This window comes from Sciurus vulgaris (assembly GCF_902686455.1).
Source record: "Sciurus vulgaris genome assembly, chromosome: 4".
In the NCBI taxonomy this organism is placed as follows: Eukaryota; Metazoa; Chordata; class Mammalia; order Rodentia; family Sciuridae; genus Sciurus; species Sciurus vulgaris.
Genome location: NC_136464.1, coordinates 57,202,366 through 57,225,068, shown reverse-complemented (window position 1 = coordinate 57,225,068; position 22,703 = coordinate 57,202,366). Strand labels below are relative to the sequence as shown.

The following is a 22,703-nucleotide window of genomic DNA, read 5'->3' as shown; positions in this document are numbered from 1 at the left end:
CCTCTTGTCCTTTGGGTGCCGGCCACGAGTCCACCCTGAGCCTGCAGGAGATTTCAGCTTGCTCCCTGCTGGACCAGCACCCACCCTGACATGGCAGGCAGGGCCCCCATCCTACCCAGCCAGGGTGGCCTCGGTGTTCCCTGAGCAGAGGTCTCTGGACACTCCTGTCCACAGCATCTAGGAGGATCCAGGCAGCCTGGAGATATTTCAGGGTCACAGCCGACGCAGCCAAAGAAGTCTTGATTCTGGAACTACTTGACAGGACAAACATCCACTGAAACCCAGACCTGCTGAGCGTCAAAGCAACCTTGCTTTATTCTGGTACCTATCTGTTCAGGTCAATTCAACAAACATCCAGTGAGCATGGCTACCATTTTGATTTACAAACATCATGGAATGCATTTCTGTAGCTCTGAGTTTATACAGTTATCTCCATTCTACAGACGAGGCTCAGGGAGGTTAGACAACTTGCTCAGAGTCACCCAGCCATGGTTGGTAGAGGCAGGATTAAAACTTAGTCCCCCAGACTCAAAAGCCCATTCCTGGGAAGGACTGTGACCATCTAAGCCAAGGGCAACCCCAAGCAGAGAGCTGGGCATGTGTGTTCTGGGAAAGGCAAGTGAGCAGGGTGGCTGGGCAGACAGCAGTGGGAGGCAGAGGCAGGAGAGGAAACTAATACGGTCCAGGGGCAGAGCCGGAGGACACCTGGAAGAAGTTAGAGGAGCCCAGTGGCTCTTGAGAGCACGTGAGGGGATTCCCGTTGTTTAGTTCTCACTGACCTCCTGACCAGCCTCCCAGCTGGGTGTCTCACAGCCTCGGGCTGCTTCTAACCTCTCTTTTGTCCTGCTTGACCGCAAGCCACTGGGCTCTGACCAGTGAGCTGGACTGTCTCTCTGGGCCCCACCCTGCACCTCCAGGGAAAGGGGAACGGATTTCCAGGAGGGCGGGCCCAGGGATGCTGGGAGAAGCGTCTGGCCAGGGCAAGGCAAGAGTGAGAGTCGAGCCATCTGACCGATTCTAGTCTGAAGACACACATCCCAAAGGTCAGGGATCTGCTGCTGGCCAAACCATCCCCGATAAGTGGCCAGGAGCAGTGGCTGTAAATAAAAAGGAGTGGAGGCCTTGGACCTGGGAGGCCAGTGCACGGTGGCCGAGTCCCAGCTCCTGGAAGCAGGAGCTGCTGGCCCTCATCTCCCTCCCTGCATCCCTATCCTTCACGGATTTGCTATGAAGATCCCTTTCCACTGTTCTCTGTCCTCCCTGCAGCTGACGCACGTGGCGAGTGTGTCCCACAGATGGCCACACCACCACGGAGGGTTGGGTGCCAAGAGGCGCCGGGGAGCTGGGCCGGCTCCAGCCTCCTGGCCGGTCCTCACCGCGCTCCCGTTCTTTGCAGGGCCAGCCAGGCACCCGAGGCTTTCCTGGATTTCCGGTGAGTGAGGAGGCCGAGGTGAGCTGTGCCAGGCGGGCTCGGGGCCTGGTCGAGCCACACCCTGTCCACGCCAGGTCAGCCCTGACGCGGCCCTCTCCCTCCAGACCCTGATCGTGAAGGACCCACTTCTGCACCTTTCCCAGACACTGGCCAGGAGAGTAGCTCGGGTTGGGCTCCTGGTGGAGAACAGGACAGGAACGTAAACACACATGCAAATAAAGGGGCAGTAGACCGGGACCCAGGGAAGCAGAAAGCTGAAGACCCAGCAGGACCCCGGGACGTGGACAGGGAAGCACCCTGGGGATGGGCCTCCAGTGGGACTCAGAGGAGGCTCCCCAGGACGGGGCATGGGTGGCTGTGTGAGTGTCCTTGACTGCTGCCCCTGGGGCCTTAGACAGGTTCGGAGAGCAGGACCAGGGGAGCAGCTAGTTCCTCTACCCTGGGCCGCTCTGCTGAGCACCCGGGCGTCCACTCCCTACCTAGGGTGCGCCTTCTTTGGTCTCAGTGACAAGGCGCCCATTTGCTTCTGCCTGACAGGCAGTGCCCACCCCTCCTCACGAGGGCCCCTTGGGGAAGGCTCTGTTACTCTTGTCCCCCTCTCAGGATGGAACATGGAGGCCTGGCCCACCCACGGCCCCAGGACCAGGAAACGGTCAAGCAGGGCTGGGCCCCAACCCTGGGAAGGGAGTGGAGCCCGCACACCCACCCCCTCACCAGGCTGCCTCCTGGCAAGAGGCCTGGGGTGCTCCGTCTTGACTTCTGGTTTTTCTGCTTTCAGGGTCCCATTGGGCTGGACGGCAAACCGGTAAGTGGACCCTCTCAGGCTGGGGCTCCTCGCCTCATGGGGTCTAGCTCACTCAGCCTGGGCCTATTCATCCTCCTGCAAGACCCTGACTCTTTGGAAGATGCTCCTGATAGAAAGAAAATCGCTGGCCGGAAGTGTTGTTGGTGGGAAGGAGAGGGGAGGTATCTGTACCAGCACCCCACCCCGGCGGGCGTCCCAGAGCGCAGGTCCACAGCATCCAAGCTGGCCTCGGTCTCCGGGAGCAGGAGCCACATATAGAATGTGGTGACCCTGGGACGCTCCTGGGTGGCCCGGGCAGGGCAAGGGGCAGCAGGAGGCAGGGGAGTGGAGAGCTCTGCAGGTGATCCTAAGAGTCTGCCACCGGCCCCAGTACCAGCAAAGTGCCCACGCGTCTCCTGCTCACCTTGGGGTTGCAGTCTCCCTCCCACCTGAGGCCCCCACACACTCAAGTGCACAGGGACACTGCTTCCCCTCTGCGGCTCCTCCCTCTGCTCCATGCTTTGGCCTGGGTCCCCTACACATTCATGGGGAAGGAGGCTCCTCCCCACTCCTAGGAAGAGCTGAGCCCACCCCCCAAGCTCTGAAGGTTCTGGTGCGTGTGCTCACCTCTGCCAGGGCAGCTGGTCACCTCTCAGATAGGGATCTGGCAACCCGCCCTGCAGGCCAGCAAGCCATGCAGCCCAGAGGCCCAAGGTGTCATGTCCACTCATCTCTAGGGACCAGACATCCCTCAAAGCCAGAGACCAGTCCCACCTTGGCTCCCCTCTGAAGAGCAGGCAGCTGCCAGTAAGGCCCAGAGAGGGCTGGGGTGAGGGGTTAGGGACTGGATGGCCCAGCCAGCAAGGGAGTGACCAGGTGAGAAAGGAAGGAGACAGCAGTGTACTGAGGGTGGGTAGCCTCGTGGGGGGCAGGGCAGGGGCATCTGCGTGGCCAACCATGTACCTGGCACTCACTCCCTTCTCCTTCCAGGGCCATCCCGGACCAAAAGGGGACATGGTAAGACTCCAACTTTCTTGCCTTCCTGAGATGGGTTGGAGGGTCAGCCTGGGCTCACTGCCCAGGAAAGGGACTGTGGAAGTGGCTGCAGGCCCGGGATCCTTATGGCATGCATGGAGGGCAGATGGGTGAGGGTTCGGACTCTCCTTTCCCACATCAGGCATTTGTACTAAGCCTGACTCCCCTCTCCCACATCAGGCATTTGTACTAAGCCTGACTCCCCTCTCCCACATCAGGCATTTGTACTAAGCCTGACTCCCCTCTCCCACATCAGGCATTTGTACTAAGCCTGATTCCCCTCTCCCACATCAGGCATTTGTACTTAGCCTGACTCCCCTCTCCCACTGCAGGTGTTTATACTAAACCTGACTCCCCTCTCCCACTTAACCTGATTCCCACTGCAGTCTTGGCCCTGAGTTGCCCCAGTTGGGCACAGAGGAGAAGCAGACTTCAGCCCAATCTGCCTCCTGACCCTTCCACCTTATGCAGAGCATTTAAAGGGAACCAGGGCTGCCCACACCCAGTGAGTGGCCAGTTCTCAGCAGAGACTGACAGGCCATTGAGAGCAAGTGGGCCACCTGAGCCAGTTACCTCCCCCAATTGAGCCAGTTACACCCACCAATTGTTGGCGGGACTAGATTCTGCTGGGTGGTGGGGGTGAGAGCCAGCAGCAGGCTCCCCTGTCCTGGCAGACAGGGTCTGATTCCCTCCTTGCTCCACTCGTGAACCAGGACCCAGACACTGCCAGGTCACTGAGAGAAGCAGATCATCCGTGAATGGAAAGGGGGATGGAGATGTTACTGAGAGGCCTGGGTTCAGTCCCAGCCAGGCACCCTTAGCAACCGGCCTCTTCTGGGCCGCCGCCTGTCCTCCAGACTCAGTTCCAGAGTTTGCCACCTGATCAGCGCTGCCCTAGATGCTTCCCATGTTCACTGTTGGATGAACATCAGGGTGTGCCCACCCAACGCCAGCTACGTCACTGGGCAACATCATCTATGGGACCACTTTCACATAGGTGGTCCGTCGATAGCTGGGTGCCGTGGCACACGCCTGTAATCCCAGCTACTCAGGAGGCTGAGGCAGGAGGATCACAAGTTCAAGAACAGCCTCAGCAACTTAGCAAGATCCTGTCTCAAAATAGAATTAAAAAGGCTGAGGATGTAGCTCAGCGGGAGAAGGTCCCTGGGTTCAATCTCCAGTACCACAAAAACAAAACAAAACAGACACACACACGTGTGTGCTGCATGCAGCACATGACTGTTATCTCATTTATTCCTCAGTGGGAACCTGCATTCCAGTTCCCATTAGGATCCCCTTTCACAGTTGTGGAAATGGAGACTCAGAGAGTTGAAGTAACTTGCCTTAAGTCACACAGCTAAGAACCATCCTCAACAGGATCCAAACCTAGTTCTCAAATTCCTTCCCTTCACCCCTCATGGCCTCCACACGTCTTTGTTCTCTCTCTCCTCACCTGCCTTCCTGCCTCCTGACTTCCTTGGGTGCCTTTTTATTGAGCACATGAAGTATGCTGGGCACTGCAGGAAGGTGCTGGGGATGGAGACAGGAGCCAGAGAGACCCTGTTCTTGCCATCCTGGGTCTCACAGTCTAGAGGAGGAGACGAACATTTAAATACTCCCTCGTGGAATTAGCGATTCACCTTGCAAAACTGCGCCCAGCACCGCGCCTCTATCCACAAGCACAGGAGCCCGGGCCCTTGTTCTCCAGGGTCTCCTCAAGGAAGGCAGGGCTTTCCTGACCCCGAATTTGACAAGACAACCTTGAAGGACACCTCGAGACCCCTTGAGTTCCTCCCTGGAGCGCGGAACGTGGCTCAGGCTAGGGCCAAGGTTTCTCCAAAGCCCCGGGGCCCGCAGCACTGGCCTCCCAGGCCTCCCTGTGCCCCTGAAGCCCTCCGACTCGGTGGCAGAAGACAGCACATACCGGGGTGTCCAGGAGGCAGGACCTCCCAGAACGCCACCTGGCATGGTGCCTCTCCCTGTGGGGATCCTGTGAGGCACGAGTGGTTGGAGGAACGGCCGAGGGCAGCATCTGGGGGACAGAGCCCACCTGTCGTGCCCACACCACCTGGAACAGGTCAGGCACAGGGAAGCCGGCTGAGACCAGCCTTCCGGACCGCAGGACCCTCTGGAAGCCCAGAACCCGTCCCAACACCCGCCCAGCCGTGGGTGTCAGGTCGCCCTCCGCGTCTGCCCACTGACCTGCGTGTGTTTCCTCTCCACAGGGCCTGGCCGGTCCCCGCGGACAGCCGGTGGGTATCTCCTCTTCCTGGGTCACCGTGGGGCGGTTCGGGGCCCCTTCGTCCTGGGCCTCGATCCCTAACCCTCTCATTTCCGTCTCTCTGTAGGGACCCCAAGGACAAAAAGGAGAAAAGGTAGGCACGGGGCGGGGGCTGGGGGTCCTGGGACACCCTCTGCACGGCCTCCGACAGCTGGGGAAGGGTCGCCGTGGTCATTTTCAAACTTGAGTTCTGTGGACGGGGCCCAGGCCCTGAGGCCCCAGAGCATGGGACAGGAAGGACGCTGCCCTGGGTGGCGGGCGGCTGCGTGGCTTCATCTTGGCGGAGGGGGACTCCCAGCCTGGCCCTGCTGGGCTCCTTCCTCCGCCCCGCCCACCTGCCACGCCCTGGCCATGGGCCTGCAGGGATGTGAGGTACTGATTTGTACACCAGTGGTGCTCTTGGCTTAGAGAAGGCGTCCCCTGCCCTGGGGCCTGCGACCAGGCTGGTGGGTGGTAACTCCCGACTCTGCCAATGGCAGGTGGTGGACGCCCTAGGGCCTCCCTGGGGCGATTTCCCAGCAGGCCTTGGGGTTTCTTCCCTGCTGCCAGCCAGGGGCAAGGGCGGGAAGTGGTTCTCCTGCCTCAGAGGGCTCAGACCAGGGCCTGGGCAGCGGGGCTGTCGGGTAGAGAGAGGCTTTGTGTGTCCATAGGTCTTGGGGGCCCTGCGGAGCAGGTCTCTCAACAAGGACCTAATCACCCCTTTCCTTCCCTCCCTCCCCCAGGGTCAGTGTGGCGAGTACCCACACCGGGTAAGTGAGCCCCCAAACTGGGCAGGGCCCTTGGGCCCCTCCCTGAGGCACAGGCCCACCCACCTCATGTCCCCTGATTCTCTGGCACCACTGTGCTCAGCAGCAGGACAGGGCTCACGGGGGTGGCCATGGGCTGAGTCAGCTCCACTGGCCATCTCGGGGATCGGGGACCGTTGTGTGCATTTGCGTGGGGCTGACTTCCAGCGTCCCCATCTGTCTGTCCTTCTCTCGCTGACTGGGTGTGCGTGGAGTCTCCTGAATGTGTCTGGCCCCCAGCTGCCTGCCCCTCACCCTCTCTGTGCACCCTGTGACTCGGATGGTCTGTGAACCCCCTGCTTGCGTCGAGAGCTTGTGTGTCACACGTGTGAGTCTGGACAAATATCAGGGGCTTGGGGTTCGTCGTTGCGTCACGTGACCCAGCCCTGGAGAAGGGGAGAGTGTGGGGCCACTGCCCCGATCTGGGAGAGAGTCTCCGCTTGGCTGTGGAGGACACAGGGAGCCCTCCTCTGGCAGCATGGGGGTTTCCAGGCTGAGATGGCTCCTCCCCGCCCACCACCTGGGGTTGCTCTGTCCCGAATACAGACCCAGAAAGGCTGCTGTGGGCCCAGAGGGGTCCTCACTGTGCACCAACAACAGGCACCATGCTGGGGACAGGAGAGGGCCACCCAGTGAGCCAGCACCATCATGGCCTTGGGCACAGGCCTGGCTTCTTTCGGGCAGGCGGGGGCAGTAAGTACAGAGAAGAGAGTTGTCTAGGTGGTCACCCTCTGTCACGGCCTCGTCACGCCCAGAAACATACATCTGGCTCTCTTGGCTACCCGCCACTTCCCAGCAGGTACCAGGGTGGGGGTCTTAGGGGCCGGAGACCGGCACAGACCAGGCACAGCTCAGATGGACTGACCCTGGAGAGGACCGTGAGGACCTGGCCGGCAGGGGCTGTCCTCTTCCGGCCACTTGGTTGGCAGGAAGGCATGCCTGTCTCTGACCTCTGTATCCCTGAGCCAGAGAGGCCACAGTGGGCCTGGACCAGGAGAGAAGGGGTTAGGTGTGAGGCCATGCCTGGGCTAGGGGACCCAGGCCGTCTACGGTGCAGACAGAGCCCTGTGGCATGAGCTCCAGGGTGCAGGGTCCTGGTGTTCCAGCCATCCTGATCCCAGTACAATGACAGGCCGTCTGCTGTGTTTATTTGAAATGATGGGCTCACAGGACTGTGATGTTACCCCAAAGAAAAACAGCATCCCCAGCACAAGACAACTCCCCACAGACACCTAGGCAGTGTGTCCTTGGCCCTGAGTGAGCACTTGGGGCAGGAGAGGAGGCTCCTGCCCCTCAGCCCAACCCAAGGAGAGGGAAGACAGCAGTGATGGAAGCGTCCAGAAGCACCCTGGCCACAGAGTGCAGCCAAGCATAGCCGTAGGCCTGAGGCAGTCCTCGGAGCAACTCGGGTGGGGGCGGAAGTGGATTTGGGACCCCTGGTGACAGACAGAGTAAGTTGACTCAGAGGAGGGTGGGAAAGCAGGGTCGGCAGGGTGGCAGGTCTCCCTGAGAGCCAGGCCGGGTTGCTGAAGGCCGGGCCCTCCCTCTCACTCTGCCCACCACCCTGTCTCTGCCACCTTCGTCCTGCTCTGCCCAACCAGGAGTACCTGAGCAGCACCCTCGCAGCTCTGCGCTCCAACCAGATAATCACGCTGAAGGTTGGTGGGTTCTGGAAGGTCTCTGGCCCCTCCCTCTCTGCTGAGAGGCTTCCTGGACACGGAGCCCAACATTGCACACCCCCGGACCCCGCAGCGGGAGGGGCAGCACCCTTGAGTGGCCACTGCCGTGGTGGTGACCTGCAGGGGCCCCGCGGTGGGGCTCCCAGCTCCCCAGCTGGGCACATTCTTGGCGCAGGCCACTCCTGGTTCTTAAGGCCCATTGCAGGGGGCCCCGTCAATGTGGGTTGAAGTGCTTTTGACAACAAGTGGTTGATTCTCAACCATCTTTGTTTGCACACAGATTGTAACTGCTTCCGCGGGTACTCAGCTCTCAATGGATAGAGGGACAGGAAGCAGCAAAATCTTTCAGAAATAATAATAATAATAAAATCACATTAAGAAACCAGGCCTGGTGGCACACACTGGTATTCCCAGCTACTTGGAGGCCGAGGCAGGAGATCACAAATTCGAGGCCAGCCTCAGCAACTTAGACCATGTCTCAAAATAAAATTAAATTAAAAGGGCTGGCGGGGTTCGCTCGGTGGCAGGGCTCTTGCCTAGCAGGCATCAGGCCCTGGTTTTTCAGTCCCCAGTACTGGGGGAAAAAAACAGAAATCACATTGAATAATGTGATTGCAAATTGCCCTCCCTCCAAAACAGTGGTTGACCACTCCGGAGTCCTCTTCACCCCACCCGTTTTCCAAACCCACCAGCCCCAGAGAGGGACCTCGGCAGCACTCAGCGAGCCCACAGGCACCACACCCTGGGCCGGCTCAGCCCCAGGCCCCGGCTTGACATCCTCCACAGAGTAGCTGACATCAGCCCTTCTCGTCCTCCCAAAAAGATCCCAAAGGGGGCTGCACGCCCGCCTAGCTTCAAGTACCAATTTAACTGGTCCTGTGGCTTCCAAGCCAGAGCCTCCGAGTCTGCAGTGGTCAGCGTCTGTCCACCAAGCAGGGACAGGCGGGGCCGGCAGTGCCATGTTGGGCCGTGTGTCAGGTGGCCGCAGCAGCCCAGCTTGGCCAGGGAGCCACTCTCCCACGCTCGGGGCTGCTGGCCAGCACCCGGGCTCCAACCTGGAGGCCAAGGTAGGGTGCAGACTGAGGGCCACCCTCCTCGGAGGGCCAGCCGTGCCATCCACGGGCAAGCTGAGAGTGCCTGTCCATGCCTCCCCCCGGTCCCCAGGCTCACGCTAATCTCTCTTCTCTCTTCCTCTCCTACGACCCCCTTGGCCACTCTGCCCTCCTGGCGACTTTCGGCATCGTTCTGAATACCTGCGAACTTTGGCCTTTGCCCTCTGGCCTTCACCTCATCTTTCTCCTCAGCTGCTGCCTCTCCTCAATTCCGTGCGCCTGGCTCCACCCCCCGTCATTAAAAGGCGGACCTTCCAGGTAGACACCTTCTGTTTGCCGGACCTCCACCGCCTTCCCCAGGGGACTCAGCCGCTCTCGGGGCCCTGACGGGCAGGCCGGGGCTGTAGACAGAGCCAGAACCTCTCTAAGATGGTTGAATTTAATTCAACCAACATGGACCCCCATACCGTAGACATGAAAATGCACAGTACCCAGCCCCACCAGCTACAAGCTGTCACTGCGGCCAGGGACCAGGTTAAACCACTTTTGGGGCCTGATTTTATTCAATTCTCTCAATAGAATTCAATTTGTGAATTAGGCATGATCATCCTTATTTCACAGATGAGGTATTCAAGGCTTAAAGAGGCGAAGTAAGTGAAGCAAAGTCACCCAGTCCATAAATCACAGAGCAGGGATTTGCATACATGTTCTTTTCCCATGAATAGCTGGGTTATCTTCAGCAAGTTACTTAACCTCTCTGGGCTTCGGTTTCTCATCTGTAGAATAAGGATAATAACAGTGTCTATTTCATAGGGCTATTTTCGTACATGCAAAACACTCAGAATGGTTCCTGGCAGTGTGTTATAATGTTAGCTGCTGTTGTTGCTGTTATTCATATTTGGAAACAAGGAAATTGAGGCTCAGAAAAAAGAGTTAATTGACCCGAAGTTGTACACACAGCAAGAGGGAGAATTGGAACAGGCAGCCAGGTCTCCTACCCCACATCCAGGGCTCTCAGTCAGACCTTCATCCTTTATACTTAGAAATGCGGATTGCTTAGCATCTGATCACCTGCAATCTGAGTGTGAGGGGTGAGGGACCACCAGGTGTGATCACTGTGAGCAACTACTTCCTTCTTCCTGCCTTGCTAACCCAGGAGTTTGGGATGGGAAATGAAGCAATTTCTCCCCTGCTCTCCAAAAGGTCACAGCTTGATTCCAGGCCAGGGAGCCCAGGGCTGCTCTCCTTGCCCCTCCCCATCCTTACACTGTGAGCCGAGTGCCCCAAGGCACAGGCATGCTGGGAGCGGCGGGCTCTGAGCCGTCTCTGGAAGCCTGGTGGCAGGATCAGGCACTGCAGGCTGGGCGCGCAGGCCCCTGACCCACCAAGTGAACAATCACTCCTGGGAACAGCTAAAAATACAGGGGACACGCAATGCATCCACGACCCAAGGCCAAAGGCTGCGTGTCAGGTGACCCCACCCAAATCCTCGAGAGTCTCCATGCACCCCCAGAGCAGCCCCGGGCCACCCAGCCCTGCCTGTGCCAGACCTACTGCAGCAGAGCCCATTCCCACACACAGCCACCTTGTGACCAGGGTGCCCACTGCCCTTTGTGGCACTTGGCTGGGTTCAGACGTTGTGAGCATTCCACGCAGATCATCTCATGTCGCCCCACACATCCCCCAGTGGCGGAGGCAGGAACCATGCTCACCATCCCCCCTTTGCTGAGACACTAGAGGGCCCAGGATTCCATTCAGGCCACTGCAGGTTACTTTTCAAGAGCAAGGGGTAGCTGAGCCAGACCCTTCTGTGCTGCCCTGACCTGGTTTCCAAAGCAAAAGGGGGACCCCTCTGCAGCCTGCTCCAAACTCTGCCGGGGGAATAGGCTTTTTATGCCGGGGGTCATCGTGGGTCATAGAAAGCTTGTCCACTTCCTCTCGATAAACTAATATTGGTTTTACAGGCTTTGTAAGATGGCCCAAGATGAGCAGAAAGAGGAAACTTTACATAAGATCTGCTGTGCTTAGCAGACAGTGTTGGAGGGCATTTCCAAAGTGCAGAGACTTGGAAGGCACACCCTTGCCAGGGCTTGTTTAGATGGAACAGATAGAGTCTGGGCTTCTAAGCGGGGGTCCTGGCTTCAACCAGGATTCTCCACGTGACCTCTGTGAGAGCTCAACTTCTCTGAGCCTCCGTTTTCCCTTCTGTGAAATGAACTGGCGACATGAAAGATTCTAGAATTTCACGGTCAGAAGGGACCTCAGGAACTAGATTCAGATCAAGCCTTCCCTGCCTGGTGAATTATCCTTCAAAAATGTAGGAACACTCTGGAGAATCTAAGACAGTGGAGGGAAGCAGAGGATTCTGAGGATAATTGAGGACTGCAGGGGCTTAGTCAGGTTTAATCTGATTGGAAAGGAAGTTACCGTGGTCCCTCTTGAAGACCAAGTTCAGTTAAGCAGCTCTGACTTCAGGAAACGCAGGTCCCCTGGGACCTATCAGCGACCCACATGAAGCAGACCAGAGGAAGGGTGACCCCTGAAGCAACTTCCGCACCCCACACCTTCCACCTCCACCGTGGACAGACACCCGGAGCCCTAAAGTGGCTTCTCAGGAGCTGTGGCAGGATGAGGCCCAGGCCCCAGAGCCATGCCGCTGGGTGCATTCTCTGCCTGGGGACATTCCAGCTGTGAGCTGGTGCCAGCAGGCATTGCTGAAATCGTCCATCTCCCACTCCCAGGCCGTCTGCTCCTGTCTAGAGACACCACAGCCCTCGTGGAGTCTGCAGCAAGCCTCTTGGGCTCCCCTCTTCCCACAGAAAAGCAGGAGACCCAGTGCAGCCTCTGGGACCCCACTGAGCAGGAAGGGCAGCCTGGAACTGGGCCTCCTGTGCCCGCTGTGTCCAGGAGCTCTCCCACCCCCTGCCATTCTGCTTAGCTGCCGAGGGATGGCCCCTCCCCACAGGAACTGAGCCCGGTCCTCCTGGAGAGGTCTTTTGGAAAATGATGTCATAGCGTGGGACAAGGTCTAGGATGACTGGCTTGTCCCCAAGATCTAAGTCACATGGACCAGGCTCTGTTCTGCTGATGAGGGAATGCAGGGCCGCCCTTGCCTTCCCGGGCTGTCAGCACATTCTAGGGACAGGCCTGGTGGGCTCAGGGCAGTTGGTTCAAGGGGCAGCCGTCCGCGATGCAGGAACGCGGGTCCAGTGTTCCCTGGACTCCCAGTTTTGTTTTCTGTTTTTTATCGGATGCCCCCAATCCAAATTGGTCACAAAAACCTCCTGTTGAATCAGACAGTAAGCCAAACAGAATCCCGAGGCTCCTGCGGGTCTCGTTTGATCTGACCTTCAAGAACAGCTCAAAGCTGAGGCAGGAGACAAGGCGACTCTCTTCCCGTCCCGGGGCTGAGAGGCTGAACTCAGTGAGGTGAAGAGACTGGACACACAGAGAGGGTGGCAGAGGGAGGCCTAGGTGGCAAGTACCTGGTCTGGACTCTGGACATCCAGCCAGCCTGGGAGCTGGTGAGGGCTGCGTCCCACTTTCCTGCCACTGCCACCCACACAGGGCTCTCTGCCCTGGGGACCAGCTGCCCTGCACAGCAAAGTTCTCTCTGGTCCCGCTGCTGGGGACCTCATGTTTGCCCTCTTCTTGCTGCCACCAGCCCCTGCATGTCGTCACAGCACACAGCATCACCACCATCATGCCACCATCTCACCCTCTGTCACCTTCCCAGCAAAGCCGCGGCAGGGCCTCACCGATGCATGGTACTGGGGTGGGACCGGGCTGTGTCTCTAGGGGTCTTCTCTCTAACCTTTGTTTCAATGAACCTCAGGGTGAGCAGGGCCAGGCTGGCATCCAAGGCCCACCAGGGCCACCAGGCCCCCCTGGACCAAGTGGACCTCTGGGGCACCCAGGACTGCCAGGGCCCATGGGGCCACCTGTAAGTATCCTTTCCCTCTCTCCTTCATCATTCAGCCCAAGAACTCTCTGGAAACCCCAAACCTTGAATAGCCAACAGGAACCAGGGTTCCCCCTAAAAGGCAGACGCAGCGTGGCAAGGCTGCTGGCCATGGTGGCCAGTGCGAGGAGCCGCCCACCTCTGGCCTTCACCTGTTGCCCTCCAGCTCTGCACGCACATCTGCTGAGTTCATGTCCACGCATGGCCTTCCGGGCGGGAGGGGGAGACCGCTAATAGGCCTCCCCTTTCCCAGCCTCAGCAGAGAGGGACTCGGAGGGAAAATCTCCAGGGCCACTCTCATGGCTGTGTCTGACCCCTGGGCTTAGGGAAACCCCAGTCGGAGGCAATGGTTCTGAAAGCCTACGAGGGGACGAGAACACGCCTTCTGGGGTGCGTGTGCTTCACCCTGCTGAGCCACCTTCCAGCCAGTTAGAGGGACCAGCATCCAGTCAGAGGATTGGCAGGGCCTCCACTGGAAGGGGCCCGGGGGCAACTGGGACCCCCTCCAAGTGACAGGTCAAACCCAGTGCCCCCCCCTCCAAGTGATAGGTCAAACCCAGCGGCCCCCATCTTGCCCATGTTCAAGCCTGGCCAAGACCCTTCTCCGCCCCGGCACGTTAGCACAGCAGAGCAGCGGCAGGACGCTGAGCATGTGGCTGGACTTCTCCAGAGAGCGGCCCCTCTCACAGAGAGGACCGCCCTCGCTTGTCCTCAGAGGGATTGGGTTCAGGCAACATCGGCTTGCCTTTTAATAATGATTTTCCTAGGAGTTTAAAAAGTCTTTTCTCTCTTGTGACAAAGTCATCATGTGCTCATTGTGAAAAAAAATAGGAACACAGACGAGGGAAATGTTTTAAGTGGTCCATTTCCCACATTCAGAGTTCACCCCGTTAACGTTGTAGAGAGTCCTTCCATTTTTCTCCTTACACAGACCTGCCTTAAACATCGTCCAGGTTAGTAATGCTCTGGATCACCTGAGAGTTTGCATGTGAAGTTTTCCACTTAACGTCACGAAGCTGTGCTGTATCAGAAAAGTCTCTCGTGATATGATTTTCCCGGGCCCATTTGTAACTTGTCGAATGAGCCCCCTTGTGCAATCCATATCCTGGAACATAAATGTCTGTACTCCTGTCCGAGGGTCTCTCTGAGACAGATCTCAGAGGTGAATCACCAGTCAGTGTGTCCCAGACAAATAGCTCTCACTGTGTATGGCCGCATTCGAGATCAGTCTCCAGCCGGGGCCCCTCAGCTGCCAGGGGCCAATCTTGAAGCTCAGCATAGGGTCCCTCTGGGCTGAGTGACAACTCTGTTGGGAAGGTGGTTACCATAGTGTGAAAGTCGAAGTTCTGGAAGCTGGTTCCCCGGCTCAGCTTGGTCCCCAGCACAGATTTGAAATATTTCTATAATTTCTCCCCATGAGCCCAGAGAGGGAGATTAGTCTAACATCCACCTGTCTTTAGACAGGAAAATGGAAAACCTGAAAGGAAGTGCATTTAGAAAATTAAACCAAACCAAGCCAAGAAAACCAAAGTGCTCCGAATTCACTTCTCTGCTGACCGCCGCTCGCCTGCTCAGCACATGGGGCTCACCTTCATGCACCCACGCAGGCGGTTTTCTTTGTTAGGTTGTTTATAAGGAAAAAACCAGAAAGCATGTTCTTAAACCAACTGAAACAGACCAGACCTAGGCATAGCGGTTCTCTGCAACCCACGTTTGCCTCCCAGACCCACGCCCGAGACCAAGGTGGAGCCCGCCTCCCCCGGCCTCCGCCTTGGGCTTCCAGGGGCCTCTGGACCCCCCCACTTCACCACAGCCAGCCGCCGTGGTCACAGTACCCTGGGCAGAAGGAGGCAGCGGGCTCCTCCACAGGTGGGTAGGGTCAGGGCAAAACTGAGGCCTTGCTGGGTATGGTCAGCTTTCCAGGGAGGGGTCCCACTTAGGAGGTGGGTGGGTGAGGCTCTAGACCACACCACACGGTCAATTTAACTGAGGCCACTTGACCTACTTTCCAGTGGGTGAGCCCAGCGGAGTCGCCCACGATGCCCACATGGCTCCAAAGAGGGACAAAAGCCCGTTGTCCCCATGTGCCCTCTGCAGATTTCAGACGCCCTTCTGGGTGCCCTGGAACTATTCTCCAGCACACCTGTCCTCTGGTTATGGCTGTTTGGGGGCCACCGTGGCCCACCCTGTAGTGGAAACACACCCAGCCTCGCTGACCAGTGGAAACCATCCCCACTCACCTATTTCTTCTTCCACAGGGTTTACCTGGGCCTCCTGGACCGAAGGTGAGCGTCCTCTTGAGTGGTGCAGTGAACAGGTGGGAGGTTCCCCGCAGGAGGGGACTGCGGAAGGAGCTGAGAGACGGGCACAGCTCGGCTCATTTCCAACGCCCCACCGTCCCCTCAGGAGCTACTCTAGTTCCAGCGCATCGCGCCCTTGCTGTGGGTTCAGGCTGACCCAGCCTGTGCAGCCGCCGCCGCAGGAAGCACAGTCCTGTCGGCCGGGGAGTCTATACTCTCCTTGGAAGCTCAAGGCGGATGCCATGACACCATCACTACATCCCAATAAAATAGTGTTCCACAAGGTTGAAGAGCGGGAAGCAACCTCTGGAGTCACCCGGTCTCTTGTGAAACCTTGCACAGAAGCCTGCAATGTCAAAGACGCTCTCCCTTTGAAGCCGAGGACTCCGAGGCTCTGGGGACAGGGCACTGATTCCACCCTTCCATGTTATGAATGTGGACGCTGAGCACCCTGGGGAAAAGGGGCTTGTCCAGGTTCCACAGAGTGGTTGGTAGAACCAGAACTGATGGCCAAGGGTCCTGAGTCCCTGCCAAGCTGGCCCTTCCCAGCATGCCTCAGCCACTGCACAGCAGGGCTGTGTTGATGAACAGAACAGTCTCAAAGGACTGTTGCCCCAGGGATGGCTGGAGGTGGAGGTTGAAGGGGCTCCTAGAAGGATTTGGAGTCTTGGGAGGAAGAGAAGTGGTATTGTATGGGAAGCGGCACTGGCCATTTCAGAATTGGAAAAATCACCTGATAGCCTTCTCTTTCTTCCCAGGGAGACCCAGGGATCCAGGGTTACCATGGCCGGAAGGTAAGACAGAGGGGAGAACCCAGTCCCTGGGCACCATGGGGGACCCCACAGAGCACAGTGCTGGGGGGCTTGGTTGTGCACCGTGCATTTGGACGGGTACCACCCAGCGTGAGCAGAACGTCACTCGAGAGGTTGCCTGAGCAGGTTTAGTGTTTCCACCTGGGAAAGGAGAGGGGCAAAGGCGGGAGGGCTTTGGGCAGGTAAGTGGGCCTGGCATCCTCGGGCTCAGGAGGATCCCTCATGCTCACCTGGGTGGCCTTGTCTGGACTGGCCCCCTGAGGGTCTGATAAGTAGAAGAAAGATTACAGGACCCTCCCTCAGCAGAGTTCCATGCTGAGCTTGGGGGACCATGATGGGACCACCCCGCTCTCTGGCAGCTACCAGATCAGGAGACAGAAGCATTCCTGTCCAAATAGAGGTGATGCAACCAAATGGTACCTTGCAAGATGCCCTGTGTGTACAGGGGGGATCCAGATAGGGAGGGGTTCCAGAAGTGCCCAGGGAGAAGATCAACTCTGATGAGTGGGAGCCACGTCAGTCAGCTGTTGCTGCGTAACAAGCCATCCCACGTGTCTGGCTTAAAACAATATTTATTCCACATGATTTATGGATTGGTGACCTGGGAGTCTCACCTGGCCTTGCTCATGGGGTTGCTTATCAGATGACAGCTAGAGGACCAGGATGGCCTCATCCTTGTGTCTGGTAGTCGATGCTGGCTGGGGGCCTCGGCTCTCTTCCACATGGCCCTCATCCTCCAGTTACACAGGCTTCCCGCCAGCATGGCAGGCCCAGGACAGCATTCAAAATGAGCAAGTCCCAGGGTACGAGCACCTTCCCAGCATCTGCTGACATCACAGTTTTTAATGCCCTTACAGTCAAAGCAAGTCACATGACCCAGTCCCGTGCCTCAGCATGGGACAGGCCTTAGTCTCCGTGCTTAATCAGAGGAAGCGCAGAGCATTTGTGGCCGTTCCCAATGCAGTCCTGTCATCCTTTCAGCCAGCCAACTTGAAGGGAAATGGTATTTTAGACAGGAAACAATTTGAGCACAGGCCCAGGAGCAGTCATTACAATTCCTGTAAGAGCACAGGAATAATTTTCATAATAGTCACTACTTACTGAACACCTGCTACGCTCCACCCACCATCCTGATCTATTTCTAACCTCAGCAGACTGGCACGGCCATGCTTCTATTTAAAAAATGGGAAACTGAGGCTAGCGCCATGGCTTCAAAGTAGCCTAGCAAGGATTCAAGTTCAGATTTGAGTTCTTCCAGTCCCACCTGCTGCTAGGAGCTCATCCTTGCCCTCCAGTCCCGGAACGGGAAGCTTCCAAAGCCTTCCAGAAGGAGAAGAGGCAGGAAGGAGCGGTACCAGGAGGGGGAGGGCTGTTGGAAAGGGAGGACCCATTCTACCAAGAAACGCATTCCTCACTCGCTGCAGCAGGACGGCTGCCATCACCACGTTGTTTTATGGGTGCTTGGTGGGTGAAATGGGGAGACCCGAGAGACCTTTAATTAGTTCTACATAAACTGAGAAGTTTGCATTATGTCAGAAAGTGGAAATTATAGCTCCCACGGTGGCCTCTATCCACTCGTGCAGACACAAAATTTACTGCCTCCTGGTGCAGCTCAGAGTTGGTTTTCCCATTAGAAGCCAGACCAGCTCTTTCCAGCGTGAGGGGGCTGAGGGGCTGGAAGAGTGTCCCCAGGGGTCATGGTGATGCCCCTAGCTGGCATCATACCGTGTTGGGCGCCTGCATCTGCTGCAAACCTGAAGTCCAGTTCCTCCTAAAAGGAACCTGGGAGCCTGTTGTGCTGGGGATGCCGAGGCCTCCGCTGAGGGCCGCGGTGCGTGGTGTTGGGACACCGGGGCCAGGAGTGTGGTGATCCTAGGCGCAGACCATAGCAAGGGTCACTCGGCTCGGGCCGCCTCGACTGTGCAGAGAAAACAGTGTCGTGGGGCAGCTCCAGGCCCCAGGTTTGCTCTGGGGGAGAAGGAGGCTCCCTGAGGGCACCACATGCTGGGGGCGGGGCAGGTCATCCTTCTTTCCAGGAACTAGGGATGAGCAAATGCCCCAGGAAGAGGAAGCTTCCCAGCTTCCCTGCGACAGAGGGAGGGAGGGGAGGCAGGTGGGTAGGGGGCTCCCTCCCCGAGATGGTCAAGTGCAGGGTGGGTAATTCTGCCCGAGTTGTGTTAAGATGGGAGACTGGATTACCATCCCTTCCAGTTCAGGGAAGCCATGGCTTCCTGGGAACAGACTGGCTGCACCTTGGCTGAAGGAGCAGCTCCCAGCTTTGTGAGGAGACTTCGGCTCCCTCTGCCTTTGTCCAAGTCTTTTAAGCCCACATCCAGGGCTGTCCGAGGCATCGGCCCTCTTAGGACTCACAGAAACAGAGGAGAAGGAAGGCCCTCCTCTCCCTGCTGGACTAGCGCCGCCTCCCGTCCCTTCTTCCCCTGCCAGACCACCCGGCTCCGCTCCTCCCGGAGGCTGCTTCTCATGCAGCATGGAAGGGCTGGGGACATGGCTCCCCCTCACTGCTTCTCTGGCTCTCTGGAAGGCTCCTGCACCCACCAGCCTCCTACAGGCAGGTGGCTCCCAGCCTAGGACAGCCCCAAAGGGTCCCGCCCCCAAGGATGTGGGGTCGTTCCTCAGCCCCACTGGGATGGTAGGTGATTTGACCCTAGTGGCTGCCATGTCTAGATGGAAATTTGTTTCCCCTCAGAATCCTGAGATGAAGAGGTGTATTTGTTTTGGTTTGTTTTTTTATCTTTGAAGCCCAAAGACAAGTTTGCCGTACTTCACATCTCTAGGTTGGCCAGAGTTCAACCGCACCTGTCTCATTTGGTCCTTATGGCCCAATGGTTAGAGCGCTTCCTGCACACTGTACCGATGAGCCGCTCAGAGAGGTTAGCCCTTTGCCCAAGGTCATGCAGCTAATGCATGCCCTTGCTGAATGAGAAGCCTGAGGGCAGCCTTAGGCCACCCTTCCTGTGGTTACTCTGGGATGGGGAGGCTGATCTCCCCACCTGCCTCCTGAGCCAGCAGTCCCCCTCCCTCTCTGCTCTCTGCTCTCTGCTTGGAGTAGCACAGGGTGAAGCCGGAACGTGAAGGGGGCGTGGTCACACATGCTCCTGCCCCGCCACCCCAGGTAGGAGCTGGAGCCAGGAGCCTGTGACAGAGACCACGTGGCTGCCCCTTGCTGTGAGGGTGTGAGGGGACCCAAGGGGTAATGCAGGGACCACCACAGGAGCTTCACTTGACCCAGGAGCAGGGAGGCTTCTTTCAGCCCAGGGTAGAACTGAACTTCTCAGCCTGCCAGGGATCAGCTCCATCCACTGCTACCACAACCCCACTGCTGGACTGGGCCTGGTGTCCTCTCAAAGGCCAGCAAGGCCAGCTCCTCCATCAGCTCCTCCAGATCAAAGCCCAGCGTGGCCAGCAGTCCGTGCCACTCGGGCCAGCCCTCCCGCCTAGCCTAGACACTGCAAGTATTGTGGAACAACCATGCGGTACCAATTTGATCCAAATTTATGACATGGATCTACTTTAAATACGTGGCGAGACCCAAAGTGCGTGTAAAGCTTTACAACCTCGGCTCTCTCTCAAGAGGATCGATGAGCATCGTCAGACTATGTGGGTCACAAAACCTGATGTGAGCGCACCTCCAAGTGTATCAGAGCTGGTTCTTGTTGGGCAGGGGAGGTGCCCCGGGGTGTCAGCCTCGGGGTTCCCGTGGAGGACCAGGCTTGCTGCCCACAGTGCCCCCTGCAGGCTGCGGATTCTACAGTCCCAGACCAGGGCAGCCGGGATGCCAGAGCCGCTGGTGATTGCCCTTACTCCAGGAGGCCTTGAGGACAGTCCTCAGAGGAGGGACACCCAGGGAGGAGAGCCCATGAGCAGCCCTGGGGTATGATGATTCTGACCGGCCAGTCAGAGCGAGGGACCAGGCAGGGGACGTCACTGTGTAGAACCTGGGGCTGTGTTGCTATGACTGCCTTTCTGAGGCTCCTCCACAGACCAGGCTGTGTCCCAGGCTCTCGGTAAGCATCATTTCATGGCCTCCCTGTGAGATGGCCTCACTCCTATGCCCACCTTACAGATGAGCACGAGGCTCTAACCCCAGGCCCACAGACAGAAAGCGGCAGAGCCGGGGATATCTGACCCCAAGGCCTTCCTCCGAATGACTTTATTCCCTGTGTCATATGGGCCTCAGGGATCCCGGGATTTCCAGTCAACCTTCACCCTTCTCGTTCCATGGAAGAAAGCAGAGGTGGGAGCTGAGCTGTGGTTATAAGAAGGCCATGACCGGATTCAGGCCATCTGGAGCCTCCAGCTCTGTGTGGCGGACCTGAAGCAGAATCCCGGGGCCTTGGTGCCTTGTTTAGTCAAAGACTAAGGAAGTGGAGTGCTTTTCTCACTAGCAGCCCCTCCAGTGATTCCCCAGGCAGTGGGGACTGTCCCTGACGTCCAATACTGCCAGGCAGCTGGTCTCCCCCTCTGCAACAGCGACTCCTGAAAGTTCCCTGAACCCCTGCTGCTTCTAGAGGGCCAGAGTGACCCCGGGCCTCCCGGGGCGTTCCCATGCAGCAGAGGACTCTGGACAGATGGGAGTCTGCGGGTAGGGACAGCATTTTCTTTCAAAGCCATGAAATCTCAGTGGGGATGTCCAGACCATTTAAATTAAAGCAGATCAGAAAACGGAGACACCAGTCCCAGATCTGAGGCCCCCCGGGGGCTGAAGGGACTCAGCCCCCACCCTGTGCTCTCTGAGCCCTGTTTCTTCTGCACTCCAAAGTCCACAGATTAATTAGAGCTGACTTTTCTTTTTGGAACTAACTACAAAATCAACCGATCTCAAATTGAGATTACAAGCCAGCCGCCCTTCCAAAGCCCTGGCCTTCAATGGGGCGCCCGACCCCGGTAATTCCCTAGATCACTTCCTGCCGGCCCTAATTACCGGAGGACCTGGGATTTCCGTGGTTCCGGTCCTTATTGGTCTGGAGACTGCCTGGGGCAGGGAAGCAGGAACTGAGCTGCCTTTTTCCCGGAAGGGAGGCCTGGGAACTCTTTATGGGGGGAGAAAGGCAAGAGTGCACCCCACCCCTGCCATCTTTTCCAGTCCAGGAAAGGGCCCTGGTCCAGGTGTGCCCGCTGCCTGCTGGCCCCAGCCCCTCACTCCCACTCTCAGCCCTTCCTCCTCCCCCACAGAGAACAAAGACTCTGTGTTCCTCGCCTTCAGCCCAGGGCCCTCCCCACCCAGACCTTGCCTACCACAAAAGCCCAGGCTTCAGGTTAGAGGGATCCTTCATGTCCCAGAGTTTCCTGGCCTGACCTTTGTTAGACTGGGGAGCTGACCTTGAAGCCCCCCCACCTCCCTCTAGACCGTCTCCTTGCCAAGTCCCTGCCCAGCTAGCTCGTTCAACCGACGATAAATCACCAATTAAGAAGCCACTCCTATGAGACCAGGGTGCAGCCTGCGCACTCCAAAGCGCTTGCTCAGGCCTGTCATCTCCTGAAGGATGCGTCTTCCACCTGGAAGCTGCACAGAACAGAGGACCTATTGATGCTGCCCTGCACTCAGGTGCAGCACCCCCACCCTGCCTGGAGCCTGAGGGGCAGCTCCTAAGTGGAGGCTGGGGCGGGAACAGGCCTTTGAGATCATGCGGGGCCGCCTCTCTCATCCGTGGGTCCTCCCCGGGGGGCCTCCTCAGCCTCAGCAACTGCAGCCCGCCTTTTCCAGGTCTTGGTTCTGGGCATCAGGTTTAAAGAGCCAGCCTCCCAGTGGGGGGCCAGCCACCTAAGAGTCAAGCTTCTGCCACCGCATGCCACACAAATAGACCAAGACCCTTTGTAACTCTTGGAATGCCCACTTCCCACACCCTAAGATGACCCAGATTGGGGCTGAGAGTCCCTGGGGAGCCTCCCAGGTCCCCACTGGGGAGACTAGGAAGTCAGGAGCAGAGACAAATCAGAGCCCAGAAGCCTCTGAAGACACGCCCAGCCCTGAGCCGGTAGATCAAAACTGCACCCAACTCCTAACCTAAAACTTTGAAATAAGACAACATCGACAGTCATCGGAAAAGAAAGGAGCTCTGGACACAGTTCACAAGGACATGACACAGGAATGGCTCCTCCGTTAGAGGCACGTCCCTGTCCTCCTTCCGTAACCAACCCTCCATCTCCTGCCAATGTGCCCTTGCCTGGGTGACCCTGGCCCCTGGCCCCCTCTCACCTCACCCACCGTCAGGGAACAAGGTCTCCTGCTCTGGGAGAGACCCAGTACCGCCCCAGCCCGGAGGTCAGGCAGGCCAAGCCCACAGACAGGAGCCCCGAGCCTGACTCTAATGAGAGAGGAGCGAGCTGCAGGGGTAGAGGTCAACCAGGAGCCCCTGCTTCCTGCCCAGCAAAGCAGGCGTGGGGCCCGAGAGGGGGATCGAGGGAGCTCGGGTCATCTGCAGAATGAACAGGCTTGACCCAGAGGGGAGGGAAGGGGCGAAGGTCAGCCACCCTGCCGAGGAGGTGCCTCCCTAGGAGGCTCCCGGGACCCCTGGAGCACACAGTGTGTCCTTCCGTTCTGGGCTGAGGACAGTTCCACTG

The 22,703-nt window shown here is 58.0% G+C and overlaps 1 protein-coding gene across 2 annotated transcripts in view; it reads left to right on the top strand.

The window, feature by feature from the left end:
• COL13A1 (collagen type XIII alpha 1 chain) overlaps positions 1 to 22,703 on the top strand; it is a 141,825-nt gene that overhangs the window by 77,370 nt on the left and 41,752 nt on the right. The window contains exons 8-18 of one of the 2 annotated variants that reach the window (XM_079135786.1): positions 1,397 to 1,432; positions 2,211 to 2,237; positions 3,207 to 3,233; positions 5,477 to 5,503; positions 5,600 to 5,626; positions 6,255 to 6,281; positions 7,919 to 7,975; positions 9,301 to 9,366; positions 12,884 to 12,991; positions 15,268 to 15,294; positions 16,068 to 16,103. In XM_079135786.1, coding sequence (XP_078991912.1) covers positions 1,397 to 1,432; positions 2,211 to 2,237; positions 3,207 to 3,233; positions 5,477 to 5,503; positions 5,600 to 5,626; positions 6,255 to 6,281; positions 7,919 to 7,975; positions 9,301 to 9,366; positions 12,884 to 12,991; positions 15,268 to 15,294; positions 16,068 to 16,103 — 465 coding nt within the window. The other variant, XM_079135785.1, reaches the window with a different exon arrangement.